The sequence below is a fragment of the Chenopodium quinoa genome, unplaced genomic scaffold (genome assembly GCF_001683475.1).
Source record: "Chenopodium quinoa cultivar QQ74 unplaced genomic scaffold, ASM168347v1, whole genome shotgun sequence".
NCBI classification, from domain to species: Eukaryota; Viridiplantae; Streptophyta; class Magnoliopsida; order Caryophyllales; family Amaranthaceae; genus Chenopodium; species Chenopodium quinoa.
Genome location: NW_018742881.1, coordinates 1,251,607 through 1,278,732, shown reverse-complemented (window position 1 = coordinate 1,278,732; position 27,126 = coordinate 1,251,607). Strand labels below are relative to the sequence as shown.

At 36.1% G+C, this 27,126-nt stretch overlaps 4 protein-coding genes across 5 annotated transcripts; 2 read left to right on the top strand and 2 right to left on the bottom strand.

The window, feature by feature from the left end:
• Positions 1-6,553: 6,553 nt before the first annotated feature.
• Positions 6,554-11,218, top strand: LOC110726777 (myb family transcription factor PHL6-like). 2 transcript variants are annotated; one of them, XM_021906284.1, is made up of 8 exons: positions 6,554-6,789; positions 7,526-8,644; positions 8,815-9,022; positions 9,170-9,246; positions 9,327-9,366; positions 9,726-9,798; positions 9,885-9,948; positions 10,206-11,218. In XM_021906284.1, the coding sequence occupies exons 2-8, from the start codon at positions 8,066-8,068 to the stop codon at positions 10,527-10,529; spliced, it is 1,365 nt and encodes a 454-aa protein (XP_021761976.1). In that variant the 5' UTR covers positions 6,554-6,789; positions 7,526-8,065; the 3' UTR covers positions 10,530-11,218. The 2 variants fall into 2 exon arrangements, with proteins under 2 accessions (XP_021761976.1, XP_021761975.1); XM_021906283.1 differs by having other exon boundaries at positions 6,555-6,789; positions 9,723-9,798.
• A 1,662-nt stretch (positions 11,219-12,880) lies between these two features.
• Positions 12,881-19,713, top strand: LOC110726775. Its single transcript, XM_021906281.1, has 11 exons — positions 12,881-13,362; positions 13,629-13,725; positions 14,376-14,462; positions 15,616-15,729; positions 16,842-17,012; positions 17,239-17,705; positions 18,046-18,145; positions 18,239-18,298; positions 18,743-18,835; positions 18,934-19,053; positions 19,156-19,713. The coding sequence occupies exons 1-11, from the start codon at positions 13,328-13,330 to the stop codon at positions 19,468-19,470; spliced, it is 1,659 nt and encodes a 552-aa protein (XP_021761973.1). The 5' UTR covers positions 12,881-13,327; the 3' UTR covers positions 19,471-19,713.
• Positions 19,699-21,049, bottom strand: LOC110726776. Its single transcript, XM_021906282.1, has 3 exons — positions 20,359-21,049; positions 20,195-20,239; positions 19,699-20,010 (listed from the first exon to the last, which is right to left on the bottom strand). The coding sequence occupies exons 1-3, from the start codon at positions 20,769-20,771 to the stop codon at positions 19,953-19,955; spliced, it is 516 nt and encodes a 171-aa protein (XP_021761974.1). The 5' UTR covers positions 20,772-21,049; the 3' UTR covers positions 19,699-19,952.
• A 683-nt stretch (positions 21,050-21,732) lies between these two features.
• On the bottom strand, positions 21,733-26,535 carry LOC110726774. The gene is made up of 13 exons (XM_021906280.1): positions 25,657-26,535; positions 24,855-25,067; positions 24,250-24,454; positions 23,871-23,946; positions 23,613-23,748; positions 23,399-23,503; positions 23,164-23,244; positions 22,965-23,054; positions 22,668-22,733; positions 22,510-22,566; positions 22,340-22,417; positions 22,212-22,259; positions 21,733-22,098 (listed from the first exon to the last, which is right to left on the bottom strand). The coding sequence occupies exons 1-13, from the start codon at positions 26,224-26,226 to the stop codon at positions 22,027-22,029; spliced, it is 1,797 nt and encodes a 598-aa protein (XP_021761972.1). The 5' UTR covers positions 26,227-26,535; the 3' UTR covers positions 21,733-22,026.
• Between the last annotated feature and the right edge of the window lie 591 nt (positions 26,536-27,126).

Below are 27,126 nucleotides of genomic sequence, written 5' to 3'. Positions count from 1 at the left end.
TCGGCTTTTTAACAAGTACCACATTTGCAACCCAATCTGGGAAGTAACATTGCCGAATGAACCCTGCATCAAGTAATTTTTTGACTTCGGCGGCGGCCGCCTGACCTCTTTCTTCACCATGGTTCCGCTTCTTTTGCCGTACCGGCTTCTTTTTCGGATCCACAGCGAGTTTGTGTATTGCCAGATCAGGACTAATGCCTGGCATTTCATGGACTTCAAATGCAAAGATGTCCTTGTATTCTTTCAACAGGTTGTGAAAGTCATCACCAAGGTTTCTCAGAGCAGTCGTCCCAACTTTGACTGTTCGGTCAGGGCGGGAGTCGTCTAATATCAGGTCCGTATGCTCACCAGCCGGCTGAGGGCGGAACTCATCCGGCCGGTCCTCTGCCAATGATTGCTATTTTCTTGCCTTTCTGGCGGACTCTGTCTGGGACGCCTTTCTTTTTCTGTCGCCTGTTTCTTGAACAGGCGCACTTTCCTTGACATTGTCAAGGTCTGTTTTTTCTCCACTTGACCCAGTGGCCTTAGCAGTGGGTTTGACATCCGAGAGATAGCACTCTCGGGCCATCCTCTGATCTCCCCTTAGGGAGCCGACTGTTCCATTGTCCCTTTCAAACTTAAGCAGCATAAGTGACGGGATTATAACAGCCTTGGCACTATTCAGGGTTGGGCGACCCAGAATCATGTTGTAGGCAGAGAGTTCCTCTACAACTAGGAATCGGACTACCATGTGTCGTCCTTCCCCTTTTTCGCCCAGGCGGACGGGTAGATCAACTCGTCCCAGTGGGTGGACGACTCCTCCTCCAAACCCTATTAAAGGGTGGGAGGCCGGATGTATGCAGTCCGTCTGATATTTCAGTTTTGACAGACATTTGCTGCTGATGAGATCTGAAGAGCTCCCAGTATCTATGAGGATTCGACCAACTCTCTGGTTGGCCACTTTACATTCAATAACGAGAGGGTCGTCATGCGGCCCCCTTATTCCTCCTAGATCCTCTTCAGTGATGACAATCTCAGGAAATGTATATTTGGACGGTCGTTCTTGGTGAACGGAATTTACATCTAACCGCCTTATATTATCTTTGTTGCCCCTAATAGTGGGGCCGCCTCCTGAGAAGCCGCCTGCAATGGTGTAGACGACTGCATCATCTGTATCGGAACTGTCGGCCTGTTGATTCTTTTTGGCCGACTGCTTTTTTGAGGAAGTATTCCCCGTAGATTTCTTGACATAAGTGTCAAGATCACCTTGATCAGCCAAGCGGTCTAGGTACCGCATGAGACTAATGCAGTCGTTGGTGTGATGACCAATGTCATCATGATAAGCACAGATTTTGTCTTGGTTCCGGTTGCTCGCAGAACCCTTCATGGGGAGCGGTTTCTCAATTGAGAGCCGTCCCTTTATTTCTTTTAGGATAAACTGGTTATCCTTGTTAAACACATACTTTGGGGAGTATGGTTTGAATTCCTTTTTCTTCTTGGCCGGCTGTTTAGAGGAATCAGCCGCCCAGACCCCTTTTCTTTTTTCATCTTTGTTGGACGACTGTTTCTGTCGTCCTTCTCTATTGTCGAACCTCTTCCCGTCCGACTGTTTCATTGTACACAGATCAGTCGCCTGTATATAGGCTTCTGCTTCAATCAAGGCCTCTTGAAGAGTCGCCACCCTTTTTCGAACTAAATCAAATTTGAAGGTAGACCCGTCTTTGAGACCTCTAAAAAAGTCAGTATAAGCTACCTCATCCGGTAACCCTTGAATCTGTATTCTCATCAGGTTGAACCGCCTGATGTAGGAACGAAGCCCCTCCTTTTCACCCTGCTGAATTGTTCCCAAATCAAGGGTCGTTTTCTTCGCAGGGATGTTCATTGCAAAGTTGGAGGCAAATAAGTAAGCAAGCGTCCTGAAACTGTTTACACAACCAGTCGGCAGGTTGCCGAACCATTGCTGTGCAATTCCCTTGAGAGTTGCTGGGAAACACTTGCACCAAGTGGGATCATCCAACCCTTGAAGGTACATCAGGTTGGTGAATGCCATCAGATGGTCTTCCGGGTTAGTAGTGCCATCATAGGCGCCTACTAAAACATTTTTTACTTTGGCCGGCTGAGCGGCTTCAGTAATTTCCTTGGAGAAGGCCGACGGCTGTTCACCAAGTCTAAGCAGCCGTAGCTGCCAGTCCATAGGTTGGACGTTTTTTGCTGCAGGTCCACCAAATGGAGGTGGCTGCATAAAATATTGTTGTTGCGGCACAAATGGCAAATTTGGTACCGCCTGCGCACTATGAAAGCCAGACTGACGGGAGGTGCCGCCTGACTGACTCTCATGGTACGACTGAGTTGGCCTCATCGATGCATTTCGCAAACTGTCCTGAAAATTTGAAGTAGAAGCCGACTCTGATAATCGGTCACTCTTCTTCTGCTCTAGCAGGTGCCGAGCATCTGTGAACGTTTGCTTTGACCCGTCCGCCTGAATATGACGAACCGGTTTCCTATTTCCCGTAGGATAACGGAGTTTTGTGAAATCAAGAGCAGACGGCTCCCGCTTCTTACATTTAGGATGGGGAGTCGCCTCTCGCCCTTGAACTGGCTTCCTCTTCAGTGAAGTGGAAGGTTTTTTGGCCGCCTGCTCTTTGACTGAAGCAGGCGGTTTTTTGTTGATCAACTCTTGGATCTCTCCCTTGAATCCCCTCATGAAGGTCATGAGTTCGTTCCTTGTGATGGGAGCAGACCCATCAGTCGGCTGTTGCCGAGCAAGCGGTGCGCCTGCTGGCTCGCTTCCTGTTTGAAGATACTCCCGTTCCCTTATTTCAGTATGACGGGTACGGCGGGCTCTTAGGGTCCCGTCTGGAGCTGTATGAGTTTCAACTTCAAATTCACTTTCGGTATCATGGTCCGACTGAACTTGAGGGTCGTCTAGGGGACGCCTCTCTTCTGGGGTCGGTACAGACTTGGATGCCATCTCTGAAGTACTCTCCCCACAGACGGCGCCAAATGTTTCGGGGTTTTCTGATGTCCTGCGGGAGAGTTACAATTCCGAGACTGGAACCGGACGCCTGTACCTGCAAAATAACGGAGACTCCTGAGAGCTCCGCCTCCAACGGTCAAGTTAGTACCTGATTAAGGAGTAATTAATACAGAAATTAAAGTAATAAGGTCTCTCTAGGTGAGAGTATTTAATGTAGGTAATCTGCCTTGCTAGCGAGATCAGCCGGTTATTAGTGTGTTCCGTAATGTTTCTCCTCCGTTCCGTTAATTATTCGGTCCTTTGATTAATGAGGATTAATCGAGTATTTATAGCCTTGGGAAGCGTGCAACTCTCTAGGTTTAAGGTAAACCTAGGGCCGAACGGGCTTCTAGACTGAAATGGGCCTTGATGGCCGGTTGTCCCATTTGGCATGGGTGGACACGTGGCGTGTCTTAAGTGGTCCGTGGAGGACGCGTGGCGGAACCTGGTTGGTCCACTTGTCAAACGGCGCTTGGTGGATAAAAATCCCCTAATCACAACCTATTGGTTTATTTTGTATCATTTGCTTCTAAGATCTTTAGTCTCTATATTTTAAATTAGCTTTATATCCTTATAACTTTGATTTTATACAGTTTGAACTTAAAAAAAGAATTCATTTCACACAAGTTTTGTGAGAAGTTTATATGATTTCTCTCACTTCTTATTCACTTTCTTAACTTCTACGTCTCTCATCATACATCAAATTAGCAATATTTCGAGATCAAAGCAAATATTTTTTTTGAAAAACAAATTCATGTTCAACAATCATGAAATAACTCAAGAAAACTTCACTATGACAATTGTTTTACCAAATTAGAAAATGTAATTTGTTTCCAACTTGCTTAATTGTACTTTGTGGGATTGTAATTTGTGGCGACTAGCAAGTGATTGTGAATTGTGATTGTAACCTAGTAGGGACACAAAAAGTAGTGAATGTGATACCAACCATAAAAGTAGAAGGTTTCCCATCCATAAATAATTTCATTTTAAAAATCTCAAAGAAGAGGATGATGTCATCACAAGTACCCTATCATGGGTACCAAAGGCCAGCCAACTACCACCTTCAAATTTCTTAATGATCTCACCAATCTTTAATTCATACACTAATTATAGTTTACTACTTGTACTTTATTAGTATTCATAGTACTTGTCCAAGAAAGCTTATGACCAAATGGCTCTTTTTAATTAATATTTTCGTTGTTTTGTAGCGTAGCAAACTAATAATCAATTATTTAATAAGACGTATTATTATCCTACGAGATAAGGTCGTGCTACTTTATCTATTATAGAAATTATTGACACACACTTACACTTCTTTTGCCGGTATTTAAATAATTGACACATTACTATAAATGAGAATGAATGTTATAAAATTGTATTCACTGTACAACTAATCATGATCCACTAATTTATCTCATTCTCACATTTCTCATTTTTTAAACTAAGTGTCTAATGGAACATGTAATATATTTTTGATACAGATAAATTATTACCTGAATATGAGTAATTAATTATCTTTGTAACTTTGTTTTCAAAAAAAAAAATATCTTTGTAACTTATTATGAATACAACACTCCTATATTATTTATAGATGCGAGTGTGCTTTTGATATCACATCCGAAATTAAAATATCTCATGGTACAATTACAGTTTACAAATTGCAAGTATTTGCCTAATAATAGGAAGAGTACAATTACACTTAAATCACTTTGGAAATTATTTAGTGATTGGCTAATTGTAGCCATCAACTTGACCATGGCAAAGAAGTAGGGCACTTGGGCAGGTAAAGTTTTTGGATAATTCTGACAGCAGCAAATTATTAATTTGACTAATTAACTTGCAAGTGGAAGAGTGAAAATTGGAAAGTGGCTAAAGTCCAAGAAAAGAGGGGGATCGTAATTTGTAAAGAGTATTAAAGAATCAATCAAGGTTTTATAATAGACAAATTAATTGAATAATATAAAGCATAATAATCCTGATTATGATACATTATTGAGCTATTAAGTCATTCACCTAAGGGTTGATGGCTATCTCACTCTTTTTTATCATCACCGTTTCTTAATAATGAAACCCGATCTCACTCAAATCCATATTAGTTAGAATCAATACTTTAAATTATTACTCCCTCTGTTTTTAAATACTTGCTCCACTTTCTTTTTTCGGCCGTTTTTAAATACTTGCTCTATTTCCTTATTTGGAAAGCTTTAAGGGTCTGTTCTCTTCCGTTGAAATTCAGTTCAGTTCAGTTCAGTTCAGCTCTGCTCTTAATTTACGTCTAATGATATTGCTAATGATATAAAGCCAAATTTCATTCTTTTAATCTCTTATTACTAGGGCTGAGCAAAACTACCCGAAAAACCGAAAACCCGTTCCGTTACCGTTCCGAAAATTAGGGTACCTGATCCGATAACCATAACGGTTCGGGTACCCGTTCCGATAATTTGTTATCGGGTATGATTTTTGGGTATCATTTTAAAATTAACGGGTACCCTTTCCGTTCCGATAAACAATTATTTTGTTTTTTTTTCCTACTTAAATCTATCTTTTCAATATTTAAACTCTTACATTACTTCATCATCACTATAAATATCAATAATTAGTAATGTTATTAATAATTTGGTCAAGATCATGTAATATTGTTGTTAATTAGTGTTAAAAAAATATCATAATAACTAATTTTTTAAGTTTAATTATCACTATTGGATATTTTATAGGGTACCCGATAACCGTTCCGAAAATTCGGGTACCCGAACTTATTGGTTCGGGTTATGGATATCACTTTTAGTGATATTGGTTATCGGGTACCCGAACCGTTAGTACTAACGGTACGGGTACCCGTCCCATGCTCACCCCTACTTATTACAACGACGACGACGACAATAATAATAATAATAATATTAACAACAACAACAACAACAACAATAATAATAATAATCAATAAGTAATAAATAATAATAATAATAATAATAATAATAATAATAATCAATAAATAATAACAATAATAATTGAAAGATCAAAGATCACTAATATTATTATTATTATTATTATTATTAATATGTACATTTGTATATACACATATGTATAGTAATAAAAAATCAATAAATAATCAAAGATCACTAATCCGTATTTAAAAATCACTAATTAATAAGTTCAGTTCAGTCAATAGGAACAGGCCCTAACAATATTTAATTACTTTTGTTTTTTACATTTTTTTTATTCTTCTACTTACCCCATTACCTCCATATTTTATTACTTTCTCCAATTTCTCCTAAAACTCCGCGCATGGAGAAATGAAGCAAGTATTTAAAAACGAAGGGAGTACAAATTAGTTGCTTAAAAAAGAAACAGTAGATTAATCCATTTAACGAGTAGTTACCATTTTTTTTAACCATTTTACCATAATTGATCACAATCAATTAACTTTATATTTTTAAAAAAAATTCTCGCACCTTGTCTTCCTTTCTTAACAAGACGACAACTCTCGAGATTAACCAAACATTTCCCTAATAAACCCCACACATTAGCAAATTAACGATTCAAAGTAAAATGACAATGATGATGACTAAGACTGCACAAATTGTCCCATTCACAATAACTAGGTCCCTAATAATTTTTCCACCATCATCTTTCGTGTTCTTTGTGGTTGTGTGAGTTCTTCTCTCTCTTCAACTCTTGGCTCATTCTCTCTGCTAAATTCATCTGAAATCTTCACCCTCTAACTTTAACCCACCATTTTTCCCCCTGATCTGTTACTTTGCCACTTGTAAAGTTCAAATTTTTCTCTGGGTTTTCAGGTATGCTTAAAATTTTGTAAATTCTACATTCTAAATATGCAATAACACTAATTTGAATCCCGTTTTTCTGGGTTTTTTGTTGCATTTTTTTTTGCTCATTTCTTGTTAATTTGTGTGGTTTTTTTGTGTAGAAAGTTTTTGCATTTAACTGGGTTTTTGTTTATCCAGGAAACTGTGTATGTGTAATAATTCAGTTGCAATTGGAGAAAACATTTCTTTAAAAAGAGAAAATAATGACTTGATTAAGCATGAACTTGATTTCCCCCCATTTTTTTTTACTTCTGATTTATTAGTTGAATTGTTTGAGTATGAACAAAGCATTTTTTTCTTTTCTTTGGGGTGAACAGGAGATAATCTTGTTAGAGAATCTGGGATTTATGCTCTATGTTTGTACTTTTGAATAACAGAACTGTTTTTGCCTTTTTTTTTTGGGATAAAATGAACTTACATTTTGCAAAGGTCTTTTTCTGTGTACTTTATTTAAGTAATAACTGGGTAGATATGCAATCATAAATCTGTAAACTCGAATACCAAGACATATACTTGTATATTTTAGGCTGTTACACTTTTAATCTAATGTTGCCATGTTGGTACATTACATAACATACTCCTTAACATTTATCAGCTTTCTACATAGATCGAATTTGGATTTTTCTTTTTTATTTTGGATTGTCATCATATATTTGTTTGATTTAATTAGATGTATAAGAGTCTCATTAAGATTGCTTGTCTGCAGGAGAGATGCTGTATAGGTACCGAGGTTTTAGGGAAAATGTTGCGCTTTAGAGTGAGTGATTTAAGTAGAAGCAGAACAGTTATCATACAATAGCATTGTGTTTATTGTTGCTGTTGATAAACTCGAGTGAGTGAATGGAAGAAAGCTTCGAGAATAATGCTGATTCAGAAACAATTTGGAATATATTGCATAATGGGATTTCCTCTTGGTGTTGATTGCTAATAACATGAATAGATTCCTTTCTTAGGAAATCAAAGTGTGCGTTATTGGTTCAGTTATCGATCGTACTGCTGATTAAGCTTTCGACTCTTCTGCAGACTTTTATTTTATATCTTTGTCTAGTTGACAATCATATGTAGCTAATAGCTCCTGAATGCTACACTGCTCACTCCTCCCTTTCTGTCTACCAAGCCCATAATCAGGCACTTGCAAGCCTTTTTTGCACGGTACAGTTACAACATAAGAAATATTCTGCAGACTTGCAGAGTAATTAGCATCCTGCATCTGTCAATTCTGGTGAAATATAACAGAATCTGCATCATGAACCATCCCAGTAGAACATGCTTGACTGCAAGTGAGTCTAGCAAAGGGACTACTGCTTTTTGTCAGGCTCTTCCGCCGCTTGACTTCTCTAGTGTTGAGACTTATCAAGGTTTAGTGTCAAGTGAATCTTCATATCCTTTTTTGAAGCAATCAGGAAAACTGAGACTCCCTTCTGGACCAAGTGATATCTTCTCATCTAGCTGTGACAACCATCTTAAAAGTGCACCTTCTCGTTCTTCTATGTTCTGCACGAACTTGTATCTATCATCTTCAACGAGTTCAGAAGCTCAACGACAGCTTGGGAATCTTCCATTTCTTCCAAGCCCCTCTGCACCTCGATCAACAAAGACTCAGTTAGTTCTGAATGAAGATACGGATAGTCAATGTGAGCAAAAGCACTCAGAGGATACATATAGGGATTTTTTTAATTATTCTGGAAGCTTTTCTGATGGTGACTTTGATGATGTTACTTGCGGAAGTGACTCTTTGGCCTTTTCAGAGCGTTTGGAGCTACAGTTATTGTCTGATGAACTACAATTAGCTATAACTGATAATGGAGAAAATCCTGGAATTGATGTAAGTGCCCAAATAAATAATCGTGCTCTATGAGAATTGGCTGGTCATATGTAAAGAAGATTCTACAGCCCAGTCTCTATATATCTGACTATCTTAACTTTTTGAATAGCTGTTTGAACATTTTCAGGCTTTTTTAAAAATATGATTCTGTTTGCACTTTTGGTTATTAGGAACTATATGAAGCATCTCCTGTGGCGTTGAGGCCAGTCGTCCCATCAACAGTACAAAACAATGCTCAGCCTGTTTCACCATCCTTAAGTGTTATTTCTTGTAACAAGACACCTGAGGCTGGTGCTTCTCATAAGCCAAGGATGAGATGGACACCAGAGCTCCATGAACGTTTTGTCGAAGCTGTCAAAAAACTTGATGGTCCTGAAAGTATGTTTCTGATTTTTCTTTCTTTAAATATGTTTTTAGTATTAATAATAACTGAGACTACAATGGTTTGGGATGGAGGGAGTATAATGCAGATGGCGGATCTTTATTGAATTTTGTGAAGTTTGCTTATTGTTCATTAAATTGCAGAGGCAACTCCTAAAGGTGTATTAAAGCTTATGAATGTTGAAGGGATCACCATCTATCATGTTAAAAGCCACCTGCAGGTAAGTAGATAACTTTGGTTTATGCTTCTATGTTGTTGTTTTTGTCATTCGGCTGAATGCATTTTTTTCTTTTTCTGTAGAAATACCGACTTGCAAAGTATATACCAGAAAGAAAGGAAGGTGAGACAAGTTTTAATTATGATTGTCATTAGTGAAATTAGAAATTTCAGGAGCATGAGATGTTTAAATTGACTATGTAAGCATTAAGATTTTCTCTTCAAATCAAATTCATGGGCTCTTTTGAAAGGTTGAATTATTACAATTGTTTTCTATTATGCATAATTGCTTCCCACGAAGAAAAATAGATCAATAACTATCAAGTTACTGAAAATGTCTCAAATGTCAATAACGGCTTCTGAAACTAATATATTTTTCTTAAAAGGGGCTGAAGCTATATTATATGTGCCTGAGAAAACGTAGTGCTTTTATGTCCTCTGGAACTTGAATATTAATTCCTTTCTTTGATTTTATTTCAGTAGAGAAGAAGACTTCTAGTTCAGAAGAGAAAAAATCAGATTCAAGTACCAAAGAATCTGATGCATCAAAGAAAGGGTTTGTGACCTAACAACTAGTAGTTTTTTCCATCTGTTTGTTGTCATTGTTAAAATTAAACCGTTTTCTTCTTTTTACAACTTCAGGAGTATAAACGAGGCTCTCCGAATGCAAATTGAAGTTCAGAAACAGCTGCATGAACAACTTGAGGTTGGTCTAGTTATCTGTAAACTTTGCTTTACTTGCAATATCTTCTTGTCAGACTGCACTACACTCCCCCTCCTTCCAGACCATTCATAATCTATGTTATGGCTTGGCTCCTATTAAAATAAGTCCTTTTAAAAAAAGTATGATTATTCTAGTAGTCGTAATATTATCTTCAGAAAAAAGATGGATACATCTATTATAACTTCTAATGTACATTAGTAGTATCCAAGGTGTTTTATTCTGATTTGTTCTGTGCACAGGTGCAACGAGCACTACAGGTACGTATAGAGGAACACGCACGCTACTTGCAGAAAATCTTAGAAGAACAGCAAAAGGCTCAAACTGCCTTGGTCTCATCACAGTCCTTGTCATCAGTTACAAGTGAAGAGCCAGAGATGGAACCGTGTCCTGAATCGCTACCTAAGCCTGCTGAATCCAAAACTGATGTATCCTTTACGTTGCCATCAAAGCACACAAATGAGGAATCTGAGCATGAACCATGCCAGAAAAAGCCTCGACTGGAAGATGATTCTAAACCCGAGCCTGTTTCAGATGTGCCACCAGTTGTCGACATTTCTCTATGATTGAGTGGTATCTAAGACTTCTTTCTACCCGTCAGTCTTTTTCTCTACCTTGTAAATATAGTCTCTATGAGCCATAGCTAGTATCAGTATTCACCAAGTTCCAAGCTGGTGTGAATTAATTTTTTCAACTTCCGTAAGTACTCTAGGTCATATTTTCGCGCTTAATCAGTGATTCCTTTTCTTTTTTGGCACTCTCCTTTCCTCCAACTCCAAAAGATTCATACCAAAGAGAGGAAAAACAAGTTATTCTTTCACATTATTGTGCTTGAATTTTAATATCTGAAGACTGAAGCTCTTTGTCAATCTTTTAAACAGGAACAGTTGGTGTCATTAGTCAAAGCAATAATATAAGCAACTTTAAAGCTCTTGTTAAACCTACTTTCCTACCAAGTTAATTTATTTTGCTAATTCAAATTTAAAAACTGTTTATTTTTAATTTTTAGATTTTTAAATTTTAAACTTTTTATCTTAAATGTATTTGTCAATGTTTTAGACTGGTGCAGTTGGTATTGTCAAAGCAATAGCATTTGCAATTAAGCATTATTGCTATCTAATTAAGCCTTTGTAAATGTGAAGTTATATTTGGTAACTGTATTTGTTTATGTGAAAAAAATGAAGTGTATATAACAGTACAGGAGACAGAATATTTTCTTGTAAGGTTCAATTTAGTTAATTATATTGATGATATACTTTTTGATCCAGCTAATTTCTTTTACATTCTACATGTTCTAGCCATATTGTATTTATAAAATTTTGTTCTATAAAATATTTCAAAGTAAAGGTTGTGTAGTAAGTATGAATTAGAGTTTGTTAGGCATCATTTTTAGTTTTCAGTTTCCTGTTTATTTGAAAACTAAAAACCAAAAACAGGAAACAAGAAAAAGACGCTTTCACTTTTCTGTTGTCAGTTTTCAAAATTATCATGATTTTAATAAGTTTAAATATTTTTTGATTCATTATGTTACATATATAATATACTTTTAAAATACAAAAAACCAAAAAACAGAAAACCATAGCGATGCCAAACGAACCCTAAACTATTCTAGCTTTGGGCCTATATACAATAATGTACAACTTTCAATTATGTGTTGCCTTTGAGTATTTGACCCTTTTGTGACTTAGCGAGTGTGTACCGTGTAGTAGTGTACCCTCGATGTACCATCAAAACCTAAGAAAGACAATTATAAGAGGTTGAGGTGGTGGAGTAATGGGCTAATGACATCGTTCTGAAGTCTTCACCTTAGTTTTTATGTGGTCTAACAATCAAATCAACTCATTTGAGGGATTTTCCTTATCTAGTTTTTAGTCAGAGCGTCTATATGTAAAGTTTTCTAAACTACTTTAAATTATTAATTTTATTTTAATACAGAGTAGTATATACTCCGTATTTTTATTATAGGTGAAGATCACAATTTTTTAATAATATGAAGCATTTCGTAAACTATTCTAAATCAAAATTGGATCATTAAACTGACTGTTGTGCATTTACCAAGAAGAATACAATTTTTGTTACTTAATTTTACTGAGAAGTATACAATTCATGTTATTTAATTTTTACTCTATTAACATACATTGAGAATATTCTCAATCCGAATAGAGGTGCACTCCATTTTGCTCTTCTTCAAATACTCATACGTTGTATACGATGTATCTTCATATTTTACAAAGCATTGGTAATTAACTTTGTTGGAGTCAAATTAGTAATGGTAATTTCTAAATCAACCACTTGACTAGCTAACTACTAATAATTCAATTATTTCTTAGGAACTCATAATTGATCTTGTTTGTAAACCTAAACCTACTTTTCAATGGCTTTTTAGGTGGATTTTTTGCTAGTCAAAATTTTCATCAAGAGTCATTGAATTTATGTTACAATATTAAATACGGAGTATGTAGTAACTTACACTTATCTCCCACTTTGAAAATTTAAAACTTGCACTTGTGACATTAATTATTACAAGTTACAAACTCATATTAACACATATTATCTTTCGTTTACATTTACAAATAAACCGACAACCTGCTCAAACAAATGACTAATTCCGTATACTCCGTATATAGAAAACTTTAACCTAATTACTTGTATAGTTGTATTACAGTACTTGGAAAAAAAAAGGTAAACCTAAGAGAGTAAGAGGTATTTGTAGTAGACATAATATACGGAATTATAGAATAACATACTCCGTACAAGGTAATATATGCATGAATGTTTGGTAAACTTATTATAAACCTGATACACACAAGAGACTCGATTGGTAATACGGAATACTACTCCGTATATTCCTAATTCTTTATCGGAAAACAATGAGAAAAGCTACCTGTTTTGGTTAAAACTATAGCAGGTTTGATAAACAAGAACGATAACGAGTTTATTGTGGAATTGTTGGAATAATGAAAAAGACTGCTAACTGTTCACTCAATTCATGTAATTAATGTCGTGGTTTTTGGCCTTTTTCTCAAATTAAGTTCACATGAGCCATAGTATTGTCACCCTCTCCATCTCTCATTTCTTGTCTTCTCCTGTCAATTCATTATTTGCATTTTACATGAAACTTCTTCTTCAATATTACAGGTTTTAAACCCCTATTTTAAGCATTTTTTCTTCTTTAATCTTCTTGTTTCGTCTTTTTTAATTTCTGGGTTTTAAAGGTTTTGCTGTGAAATTTTGCAGTTTTTTGTGGGGTTTTTTTTTTTGTTGGTGGGGTTTTTTTTTTTCAGTTTCTGAAATTAATACCCAGTTGCAGAATTCCGCCATTGTTGAAAAGCTTTGAGTTTTTAGGGGTCCCATTAAAGTATGCATGATTGAAGACATGGCTGCAACTTCAGCGGTTCTGTAAGTGTTTCTCTCTCCTCCTCCTGTCTTTCTCTTTCTAAGAGTATTTACAACAAGTATTTAGGTTAATGGGTATGTTTGAAATTGAATTTTCCCTCCTTTTTTTGAGTAAATTATTGTTTGGTTTAATGTGGATTGCAACTGGGTACTGTTGAATTGATTAATTTCTGTGTGTATTGAAATAATTTCGAGGAATTTACTTTACTGCTATAATTCTACATATTTCTGTGTCTTACATTGTTTATTTTTCATTCAAATGTTTGTAGAAATGATACTGCAGTTGAGTATGCTTCTAGTGGTTCAGTTGATAATGGTTCCAATTCTCGGTTGGATGAGGGTCAGTGCCATTGGTTTTCTCCCAAGGTGAGGTCTCTAGTCTTCATAATGTGAAATAAGGAAAGATAATGGTAATTTGTAGAGTTGTTATCGGTCTGTTGTAAGGTTTTTGACAATTAATTTGAAGGAGAAGTTCAATTTTATGAATTATAGTCGTGGGTTTTTCGGAGCCGGATTGAAGGCCAGAAACTTGTTATCAATTAGTGATGTAGCGAAGTTGGTTGCAATTTCTTTGATTTATTTTTGATGTTTTCAGTTACGAATTCTCAACCTTAATCTAGGTAGGATCTGGGAGCCATTATTAGTATAGGGGCAAGGCATCTCTACTGTGCATTTTTAGCTAAACTTATTGATCATGCGTTTTTGCCATCACGGCCTAAAATGTGCTATACACAGGAGCGTGAAATGTAGGTCTATGCTGGGTGAAAAATGTGAGATTTAGTGGAGGCAGTAGATGGTACATGGCAGGAACTTGAAATGTACGAGGATTGTTTTCTGTTTCCTTTAGTTTTAGATACATGATTGATTAACTTTTAACTTAGAATCAACAAGGGTGAAGCTTTGTCTATACTAAAGTTTTTTCCTTCCATTAAAAACATGGCTATATAAGTTTTCTAACATATGACTGATCTTGCTTTCTTGTCTTTTGGGAGCTAATTATTTGTGATTTATGCTAGGCAAGCAATTATACTGAAGCCGAAAATGGGGGATACTATGGCAGAGGTGATGGTGTTTTTGATTACAAATTTCAGCTTGAGAAAGATGTAAGTCTTTGAATTTATGCTATTGTTATGTTTATCTAAAGAAGGCCTTCTGTTTCTTCACCCAGCAATCTCTGCAATATTAGAAGTTGAACTTAAACTAAGAATTAGAAAGAACAAGACATGCTTAATTTTGCAATCCGCAAACAAAAGTACCTGTCTATATACTGGTTAAACAAAATAGACTCGGTAGCTTCTGTTTTCAACATAATTTAATACACTCTCACTTTAATGTCTGAACTCATCCTGCTAATGTTACACAAAAGATTGCTGGTTGTGGACTAAAGTGAAGGGTTGAGACCAAATTAAGAGATTGCAAAGTGTTTTGCCTTGGTCTTTTTCTTGTTGCCACTCTCTAGTGTGGTTCTGTAGAATTCTGGTTTAGTACGATTGTTACCTGTGTTTCCTTTTAGTAAACTCTAGTTATTTACTTAATTTGGACTTGGCCTCTGGGAATTCTGTGAGAAGTCTGGCATTGGATAATTTGGATTATCATGGATGTTCAGTTACTCTTGGAGTTTGATGTCCAACTCTGAAGTATTGCCTCATCTTGTTAAATAATTTGAACTTTCAGAAAGTTGATATACTGGGCCTGATGATAGTTTCAAACTTAGGGTAATAGGGGTCGTACATAATAGCGTTAACCCTAGAGATGTGATTTGTCCCCTTGTTGCTACAGGACTGCTGTTATTGGCAGTTTGCACTGACAGAAGCAACCAAGAAGATAGACACAAAGGATGCATACAAAAAAGATTTCCACTACATCTGGCAATACATGATCCCTATCCATAGATTAATAGACTTTGATTAATTAATTTGGGTTAGACTAATAACTTCCCTTGGATACGCATCCAATTGTTTTTCCCCTACATACCACTTCTCTTATCTGACTTAATGAGATTTATATTTAGTCCATGCCAATAGTTGTGTACATGTGTTGTGAGGCGGCTAATATTGTCCTAAACAGAAAGGAAAACCCTGTGTACTCTTACATAGTATAGTTTATACTATGACTTCACTGATACCTGGCTCATATAATGTAGCTCTCAGATATAGTTAGATACCATTTTTTTTAAGTAATTGATAATAGATCATAGTTCTAATATAAATTCTCTATTCTGCCCTCAAAAAAAATAAATATAAATTCTCTATTCAGGTTCGAAGTTTGCATCAACAGCTGCAGGAGGAAAAGGAGTTGCATGTGACTCTGGAACATGCTGTCGAAAAGAACGTCATGGAGCTTTCTACTCCATCTCACTTTCCTCAGCGTGTATGTCATGTTTAAAGTTTGTTTTTCAATCGTCTTTTGGTTTTGGCTCATTCTAAATCTGTCTCATTCATAAAAAATGATTTGAGCATTCCAGGACACCAGGCAAATTAAACAATGCGTAAATCATTTTCTGATACTTCCTATCTTCTTTTAAATGCAACAATTGACTGGCACATTGCCAAGGTATATGACCGTAATATCTTTGATTAGGGGTGAGCGTAGCAGGGTACCCTATAAAAATCTCAGGACCTGAAACCGGAACCCGTTCAACAAGTTCTTAAAAATTTTAAAAATTAGGAACCGTCCGGTTCCGGAACAGGGTACCCTGTCTTTCAAAGTAAGCTTAATAGTTACTTGATTGTCTAGAATATTTATACAAATTTACAAATACTTATATTAATACCATTAATTAAACCTTTAAGAGTAAGATGAAAAATGAATAAGAGGAGGGAGAGAGGTAGGTGATGGCTTTTATATAATTTTAATATAGGGCTTTTATACTTGGGCTTAAATGATAGGTTCCGGTTTCGTGTAACCTATAAGGGAACCTATACTAACAGGGTACCCTACAGGTTCCGGTCCAAAATTTTATTACCCGGAACCGGAACCTGATCTACAGGTTCCGGTTCTAGAACCTATGGTTCTGAACAAGTTCCTGTTCTAGGTCAGGGTACCCTAAATTTTTGGTCACCCCTATCTTTGATTGTATACTAAAAAAAAAAAAAAAAAAAAAGAAGAAGAAAGTTACTACTTACTAGTATGAAGAGGGAGTATATATGTAGGGAATGTGGAAGTGGAATTCTGGTGAGGTTAAAGCCTCTGGAATTTGAAATGCTTTATAATATATGATGGTATATTGGTATAGGCATCCTTTCTTACCCCCCCCCCCCCCCAACAAAAAAAAAAAAAAAAAAAAAAATTGAGATGGGAGTACTTACAATTGTCTTTTCGAAGGTAGTTAGGGCGGGGGGGGGGGGTTGTTGTAGTTGTATATGTACTATGTAGCTTTTTGTGTACAAAATTATATTTGGACAGGCTAAGCATTACTATTGATTGGTGACAGATTCTGTGTTCTTTCTGAACTGATAGCAGTTATTGTGATAACTATGTAGACAGTGGAGCTTTTGTCCAGTATTACAGCACTAGAGGCCTCAATTTCAGAACTTGAAGAAGAGATGGTTTCTCTCCATTATCAACTCAGTCAAGAAAGAAATGAAAGGAAACTTGCCGAATATCGTTTGCAACGTTCTTATTCTAAGAAGACATCTTCACCTTCCTGGCAGGTATCTTCGAAAATATAGGATGGAGTGTTAAATTGTTAATTATTCCCTTTGCATCAGTATTCCATGTCATTAATGGCATTACCTGCATTCCTGCATAATCATCCACAGCACTTAGTACTTGCCTACTCGGATATTGGTTGTATGCAGTAATGTTTATGATGTTAGCAATTTAAATAATTTATGACTTCATGTTGCTCACCTGAATAAGTAATTTCTGCTTTTTCAGGGGAGCCAATTGTCTCCAAAAATGTATCCCAAGGATAGTGGGGCTGTGAATGTTGGAAAGCTCACTAAGGAGCTTTCTTCTAAGGGTCTATGGAATCATCCTAATCGATTATCAGAGGAGATGGTGCGATGCATGAGAAGTATTTTTATCTCTTTGGCAGAATCTTCTCCTTCGTCAAACGATATCACAATGGATACCCCGAGTTTACCTCATGCTCATCCTTCAAATGCACCATCATGGTCACTATCTGAACACTTGATGGTTCCCATGTGGGCGAAAAGCCCACAGATTGATTTGCCGCGTGATTCTGAGGTGCTAGGAACAGAAGGTACTTTTGACCCTTATAAAGTAACTGGAAAATTAAGTTGGATGGAGATTGGGAGATATGGAGTGGCAATAGAAGTTTCTTGGATGTCAGTAGGGAAAAGCCAGCTGGAATATGCTGCAGGATCTCTGCGGAGATTCAGGTAAATATTTATCTTTTTTGCTTTGGTTCTTAGATAGCCACATTAGGTACTGATGGAGACATAATTTGATCTTGTGTTCTACTCCAAAGTCTACCTACTAGGTTACTAACAAGTTGGCATCCACAATTTTCGTTTTCTTTTTAATACATTTGACACAGAATTGATGGTATGATCTTGAACATGGTATCAAGTAAATTTTAGGTTGCTCAGAATAGTGAATGGTTTAATTTTTATACAACTTGCATTGTCAATCTTGTCAAATGAGGCTAAGAGGTCCAGGCCTGATCATGGAATTATTGCTTATTAATGCATTATGGTTTCTCATTTTTTCTGAGGACAGGATACTTGTTGAGCAATTGGCCAAAGTGAATCCTATCCTCTTGAGCAGTGATGAAAAGCTGGCTTTCTGGATCAACTTATATAATGCCTTGATTATGCATGTGAGTTTCCTACATTCTGTTACATTGAGTAATAATGCATTTTGGCTGTTAAGATGCCAACCTAATATTTTGTACTGTTGCACCTTACTATAGGCTTATCTAGCATATGGGGTCCCACGAAGTGAAGCAAAGTTTTTTTCGCTGCTGCAAAAGGTTTGAGCACTGTTATCCGCTTTATCTTCTTTACCATTTTGGGCCTTTTTGGCTGATAAAACCATTTTACTTCCAAAAAGTGTTTATTTTAGAATCAATAGAAACCTAGAAACCAAGACAAATTAGCAACAAATGTCAAATGACTTTCTCAAAACTAGATAATAAAAGAATGTTTTGGGTTAAGTAATTTATTACTCAATGTTAGAAAAGAGATGCTTTGTAAATAGAGAATAAATTTAAGGAAGCAAGCAATGCATATATGCAAAATTAGATACAACTTTAAGCTCCTGAACAACAGAGCTGATCAGTTGCTCCTTCTGCAAACTTCATTCAAACATAATGTTTTTTCGTAGTAGTCATTGTAAAAAGATCTTTGTGATTGTAGTGCTGTTTTTGGAAGATAAGAAAAATAAAAAGGCTTACATTAAGTGTCCTTGTTCTCAGGCAGCATATACCGTTGGAGGCCATTTATTCAGTGCTGCTGTCATTGAGTATGTGATTCTGAAGATGAGACCACCGATTCACCGTCCCCAAATTGTACGGATCTGCCTTCTGATGCCTGTTAATCTGATTATTTTATTTCCTGATCGATTTTTCACTCTGTGATGCTTCTTTTTTACTATTTCCACCTTTAGGCCCTGCTGCTCCCTCTTAATAAGCTAAAGGTATCCGAGGAACAAAAGAAATTCGCAATTGATTCTTATGAACCAAATATCGCATTTGCCCTCAGTTGTGGGATGTACTCATCGCCTGCGGTAATTCTCAACAAACGTTAGAAATCCTTTTTTCTTGTTTTTGGGTGCTTTTGTATCATCACTCTGATATCTGAAGTTTCTTGTTTCTCCTGTCAAATGTAGGTTCAGGTGTTCACAGCAAAGAATGTTAGAGATGAACTTGAAGCAGCACAACGTGATTTTATTCGGGCTTCAGTTGGTGTGAGTAGCAAAGGGAAGTTGCTGGTGCCAAAGATGCTGCACTGCTTTACCAGAAATAACGTAGATGATTCAAAACTCGCTCAATGGATATCGCGTTATCTGCCTCAGGACCAGGCTGCTTTTATTGACCAACACATAACTCAAAAGCGTCAGAAACTCTTTGGCTCTCGAAATTGTGGGGTCCTTCCTTTTGATTCTCGGTTTCGCTACCTTTTCGTGCCTGAATTGGTTTACTAGTAATGGCATGCCTGTTCAGTGTAGTTCAGCATCAACTCTGCTTGAGTACATGGCGGCTTAAATGCTACCCAGACCTGCAGTGTAAATCAGGAATAGGAGGGTATAGAGTGGGACAATGGGTGCTTTTTTTTTTATCCCAAGGAGCAAAATTTAGTTCAAATTTCTGGTACATATAAATGTAAATACATATCAGTGTAATCATAAATTTGTCAGTGCAAATAAATTTAGTTTCTTCAATTTGAATGATATTGAATCATTAATTCATTACATTACTTGAGTGAGTACAACAGTAGTCAGTGTATAATTACTATGTACACACCATTTCTGGTTAAAATTCCACAAAATTCATGATTTTCATCAAAATTCACATAAATGTCGACAGTAACACAGGAATGACCATTATCCTTTCCCTATTTGAGAGTATAATCACAATGAAATGCATTGATGTAGATACTGAGTGAAATATGATGACCGAGATTATATCAACGTCTCTTATCTGCATCGTCGAGCAAGTTGCATATATCTGAACATTCCACCAAGCTGCACAACAGATAAATCCATGAAAGCATACAAACAAGAATTAGAAACAGGTCTAAATATGAGTTCAAATTTCTCTCATAATCTAAAATACTACAGGCACAAAAAAACCTCATTACAGAGGAATTATGCAGAGCTCAGCTATAATGATCTTTCATAATATGAGTAGAAAAAGAAAACTTCTTACCAATATTGTCGACTTCGAAATCCCTGCTTAAATACAATTATAGGTCTGCAATCAAATACAACAACATAAAAAATTATGGAAAATTTGAAATTAATCAAAGCCCATGAAAATATGATATTTTATACTGGTGTTAGTTAACAAGGCCACTCTGTCACTTACAATACCTTCGAACATTTAGAGGACCTTCACCGGGGGAGCCATCGCCACCACGAATACAAGTGCCAACACACTTAGTAGTACAAGACTCAGCATTCCTAGACTTTGGACGTTGAATTCTGTTCTTCTTCATATTACTCTGATCACACTCTTTGTCCATAGGATCACAAGACTTCCCTGAAAGCTCTTGTGGTATATTGGACAACGTTTCTTCGGAAGGCGGAGGCGTCGAAAGCACCACTGCAGCTGCTAGCATGCCAATCCCACTGATGGCATGACAGTTCCCTACATTTGCATTATTCCCATTTACATTGATGATCTTCCATACTGAAGATGAGGGGTGAGAATGAGAATAATGATGGTATAGTTTTTTGTTGAAAGTTAAGGATTTGAGAGTTTGGGTGTGTAAAGTTAGCATCATTTCAATGGTGGAATGAAAGGAAGTTGGGATTTGTGGATTAGATTTTTCTTCCCTTTTTTCTGTTTTGTTTGGATGGGAGGATTTCCAATTTGGATTCCTGGACCCTGGTTAGTTTGACAGGTTGTGCTTTGAGGTTATTAGAGGTTTCGAGTTCGAGGACCGTATCAGACAGTTCCAAGTTGAGTTTATAATATCTTTATGAGGTTCTAAAGAATTTTTTAGACAATTTCCAAGTTGAGTTGATAATATCTTAGTCAATTGATGGACTCAAATCTGCCTATTATAACCCTATAAGGGCAATACAACTGTTGGATTTTTGATGTGATATCAATTTAAATGGTAAAAAGTCAACCTATCTCAGAGAGTGGATTTAAGAGTCTACTCTCGAACTTTTTTCTTCTTAAAAACAACTTTTGTCTAGCTTAAAAATTTTAAAAAGGCATTATATTTATCGAGTATTTCTTGGATCTTGAGATTGAATAGTGTAGATTTTAATTTAATATAAGCTACAGTCATTTAGACTAACTTTTAGGTTAATTTGATTTCACTAACATATGCCATATTTTAGATAGGAACCTTTAATGGAGCCTTTTAATTGATTAATTTTGTAACTTAAAGCTTATGCACACAAGTTAGAAATTAATGATAATGAGCAATCTAATGAAAAATTCTGAAACGAGAGAGTTAAACGTTGTTAGAACAACTAATATAGATTTTTTGGCTTAGCAAATTGTTCAAATCCTTACCTCCAATTACTCTATGTATGCAACATAAACACGTGACATACCTATATTGACCTTTCATTCGAACTTTTCATTTTATCTCATATACCCTAGTCAGATTTTCGAAACTCCCAATATGGGTATGGACATTTAACACTTCATTTTGGATACGTTCAAACACTTGGAACTGTACTGACACCACACAAATCTGAATAGCACAGTACTTAAACAAGATTCAATTCTCTTATGGGAAGCAAATAAAAAGCTCGTTGTTCTTGATAATAATCTGCAACTTTTTTCACACAATACAATGTCTTCATTTTCTATTTGCAGCAGATACAGGGTTGGTATTGATATTATATCTGTTTTCATCCCAAGAAAAAAATATACACGCAGTCTTTATATCCTATATATATATGCTATACACAATTATATCACCAAGTAACAAAGGGAAAAATGCTCATCAGATTAATCTCAGTTCTGAAGCAAACGCCAATGAGACGATCAAAATCTTTACATTAAGATATACTCCATTAGGTGTTCTTCTCAAGAACTGAGAGTGCCGGTGCCAAATAGTTATTCGCCTTATCAGGCAGATGTGCCACCTGCAAAACACCCGAACAACATAAGTTGCATAAAAACTAACTGTAAAGAGCGAAAAGTGCAAAACTTGTAAGCTAGAGATTTGATAGATTTATGCAAGAGAATCAGTTATTACCAGTTCATAAAGCTCCTGACCTTGCTCAGCCACATACTCATAGCACACCTGAAATTTTGCAGTAAGATAAAAAAAAATCAGGAATGTTTGAAATGCTCTAATTGATCATGACTTCAGTGTTTACTCACATCAAAGCTCTTATTTCTGGCTGTCGAATCATGCAATGCCTTCACACAGATATCGGCAACATCAGCACAACTTATTCCCTGCAATCAGTTTTGATTCAAAGACGGAATCAGAAAAACCAACAAATATATAGAGCCTTACAGTATGGTTAGCTCTTTTCTACTATGTTTACCTGAGAAATTCGGTTTCCCTGGTCAAAGATCAAAGCACGTTGCCCCCCGGGTTCTTCCTGTGAAACAAGTTAAACATACACTTTTTAAGTCATTTATAATCAAGTGAAATACGAGAAATTGAACACAGGTTATATTATGCAGAAGACGTTGAACATACCATCAAAGGACCAGGACGGACTATTGTATAACCAAGTCCTGATTTTCTCAACGAATCTTCACCAGCCTACAAAGGAGATTAAATGTAAATTTAGCACAATTACGCAGTTCCTATATATACATCATTCACCTGATCTTTAGTGAGCTACATTGGTGTTTACAAAACTAACTTTTACTGATCAAATCTGATGATTTTAGATTATTTAACTTTTATCGAATGTTTTCTTTACAAATTGAAGAGAGAAAGGCTAAGGTTATGGAGAGTTTTAAAAGCTGCTGTTAAAGGTAAAAGTCATACCTTCTTAGCTCTCAAAACCTGTTCCCTTCTCGAGGTCTCTATTCCTGATCCTGTACACGATACCAAGATGAAATCTGTTTCCTGACCACTCTGCACATATAGATAGATCATATCAGATGTTATGAAACCTGTAAGAACTTGCTATCATATAGTTTTCTGTGTTCTTAAGGCACTGTAATGAAAACAATGCTGAACTCACGGGCAAGGCTTTTATGTATTCCAAGATTAGCTCGAAATTTCTTGGGTCTTGCTTCATCCCATTAGGCCCTTCAACAGGTCTCTGCATCAAAATTTATATGAGCAAATTAGCAGGACTCAAAGAACATGTGATACAATGTACATGTTTCTGTACTGTGTTAGATGTTTGGCAGATGATTTTTGCATCAAAAACACTATAAAGATCAACGTGTGTTAAAGGAAGATGTTATAGTTACCTGTCTTCTAGGCTCAAAACGAATGGTCAAAGTGTGCGCAAGAAACGGATCCAAAGGTGGATCACTTGGATTCACTGGGCGAAAGGCTGAAAATGGAACTCTGACCTTCCAAACAGTAAGGAGAGAAATACAGGTTTCAGATACAGTACACTTTAGCGCTTACAAAAGGAATTTTAAGAAGCTAACATATCAACATTACTTATAGATTCTGTACCCTGCAAAAGCCTGCTTTTGTATTAATTCTTGCAAAATACAATTTGCTTTGGGTTGAATCCGCAAGAGGACCAGTTTCAAGGATTACAACATAAGAACGACCGTTGCCTCCAACAGAAAGAACAAGACCTTCATACCTAATCATCACACATTCTCCAAAATTAATGGCCAAGTTTCCATCACATAACATAAGGTGGAAAAAAAATAAGAAAAATGTGTGCAATATTACAATACTTGGTAGGACTTCGGAGAAGCATACCTGTCTAGAGTAGAACCCAAGGGGAGTGAAAGCTTTCGTGATAGTTCCACATATCCTCCTCTGGTGAAAACATATCCTTAAATGAAAATGGTAAATTAGAGATACAGAAACCTTAGAACCCCTTCCATAAGTTTTTTTTAATGATCAGTAAATGTCAACTGCATATTTTGCTTATTGTTCGGTATCAGGATCATTAACTGGACTAGTTGTTATAGTACTGAATCACCCAACAGTTTTCCAACCAGGCCGTGGTTTTCAGGCCTAATTTTACATGAATTTGCTTCAGTAAGATTATTTTTAGAACAAACATGTATATAAGTCTTTCTTTAAGCACACATGACATAACCAATAACCAATAACCAATAACAAAAGTATATACCAGAGAAAATGGCAAGGCCGTTCTCATTGAACTCAAACTTGGCTTCCATTCCTCCATCATATTTGCTGGCCACCACATCCTGGAAATAAGTCCCTTGTCGTACTTCCCATCCCTCAAGTGAATCTTTCGATTTGAATTTTGCAATTAGAAGTTTGCTTTTGCTGCTTTTACCTGCTCTTAACTGTGCCAATTTGTTGTTGTAGTCCTGCAATGTACACCATTGCATTGTGATTTAAGTACTCGTTATTAACGTATAAAAACCAAACAGCAATGCACACTATGGGAAGAGCTCTACCATTACACTATCTTCTAGTGACAAATAGCATCAGACCAACACTAGGAAGGATAACACCTAAAAGAAGGCACTGATTTAACACTAATACAACTCATCCTAGTATCCTACAATCAAACACTAGTTTTACTGAGCCCTACTTTCTTTCTGATATATGCTTCACAGTACACAACTACATACTATCAAAGCTATCAATGAATATTCTCACAGAAAGTACCATCACTACTATCGATCAATCAAAGCCTTAATCCCATAAGTGGGATCGGCTACATGAAATCAAAAATTACCATCACTACTATAGATAAGGTAATACCTGAAAGGCTTTCGCAGCATTATATACTCCACGGTTGTCAACTCTGTTGAGATCCCCTGTAATGGCAGAACGAGCAGTGGCACAATAAATGATTTTACTGCAACCTTCCACCGCATTTTGGAGACTAACAGGATCTCCTACATCCCCAACCACTAGTTCAACTGATCTCGGCATCATATCCATCACTCCTTGATCAATTCTCCTCACCAAGCCCTAGCATTCATTCATACATATCTTTCAACTTAAGAGTAAGCTTAACTGAATACAATCAAATGAAAAACAAAAACCATTTCATCAAATTCAATCTTGGTCATTTTAAAGCTTGTTTCAATCCAAGTTCATCAACAATAATGCCATGAGGCAATATTATGAACTACACTATTGTTACTTATTAGACATAATCACATCTATGGGCTTGTTCTCATTTACTGAAATGAGCTGAGCTAAGCCGAACTGAACCGAGCTGAAATGAAGCTGAAGAGAACATACCCTAACTCAATTTCAATTTGCAATACTCCCTTAAATAAAAAGCTTCACATTCATTTTGTAAAATGACTTGCATTGAAGTAAAAATTCAATATCAAAAGTTATATACCCTACATTATAAAACAATCTTTAATAGACTAATTCAAATTGCTCAATACTACTTCTAAGTATTCCTCTACTTATAATAACATATTCCACCATGACGTACTAAGGTAACATACACATTTCAATTCGTAAGGATAAGACTGCATACATCTAATCAAACCGCGACATAAAAAAACAACAACTACACATTTGTAACAAATCAAAATTGTACCTTAACAGCATAGCCTCGAAGCATGAGCTTACGAACAACGAGGCGTCCAATACGACTAGTAGCACCAACAACAAGAACAGTAGTATTCTGAGCACCAGGAATAGGTGCACCATCACCATACACCAACAAATTATTACTACTACCATCATCATATTCAGTCCTAGAAATCTGTCCCAAGTTGGAAAACTTTTTCCAAACCTCGTCGAATATCTGCCTCGACTTCCGCCCTAACCCGACCGGATTAACCGCCTCATCAAGCCTTTTAATCACATCATTATTACTGTCACTATTGCTATTCTTCCCACTCTTCTCTGTTTCAACTTTACTAACAATTTGCTCCTTTTTACTACCATCAATAACATTATTTTCTTCTTCCTTAAATTTCTTGTTCTTTTTTGTCATCTTGCTGTCTTTCTTCCCTGTACTGCTGTTTTCTGTACTTGCAGATGCTCTGACAATCTGGGTTTTTCTGAAATTGTCAGTTGATATGAAATTTACCCTCTTTCTGCTGTTGCTGTTTTTTGTTGCAGCTAACAGATGAATTGCTGTTGCTGCTGCTGCTGCTGCCATTTTTTTGAATAAAATTTAAAAATTTGGGTTAGTATGTATATTAAATTTGATGAAATGATCAAGAATTCATTGAAAAAATGGTTGAAAATTAGTGTAGTATGTAAGAAAACAAGGGAGGAAGAAAGAATTTGTGATGATAAAGATTTGAACTTGTTTATGTGATTTTCACAATTTTATTTTTCTAGAATCTAGATTACAAGTGGATAAAGAATTTGTGATGATAAAAATTTGGATTTTGTGTAGGTGTTTTGGGAGGTTCCCAGAATCTGAAACTGTGAATGGCCACCATCAGAAAGTGTTGATGCAAAACTAATCTGAAAAGTGCACTTATCCACCACATAAAAATGGTGTGGCCCCGCCCATTTTGTGGCTAAAAAAAACGATATGTAATTTTATACTCTCATTGACCGGCTTATAACATCAATAAAATTTTGACAAATAATATCTTTAATCATCAATAAGTATAAATTTAGCTTAATTTCAGTTTAGTTCAATTCCTAATTTACTTATCTCATAAATAATTCATTTCAATTCAATTCAGCTCTAATCAATTCAGTTCAGTTAAGTTGTTTTCAGTAAATTAGAACAGACCCACAGTATGTTTGATCTTATTTACAAGTATAAAGTGCAATCTTGTCTTTGTGAACTTCCTTGTTGGAATTGGACTCTTAATAATTCAATTAAAGATCAAATTTTAAAGAAATATTTTCCTTATTAGTTTCTCATCTTGGATATAAAGATTGTTCAACTCGGATCTTTCAAATTAATAATACCTCCGTTTCATATTATTTGCAACGATTTAACATACAATTGAGAGAACAAATGTCTAATCTGAAAATTAGATAATACACCCGGGTGTACCATGCTTGTACCATGCTCATGGTACACCCGGGTAAACAA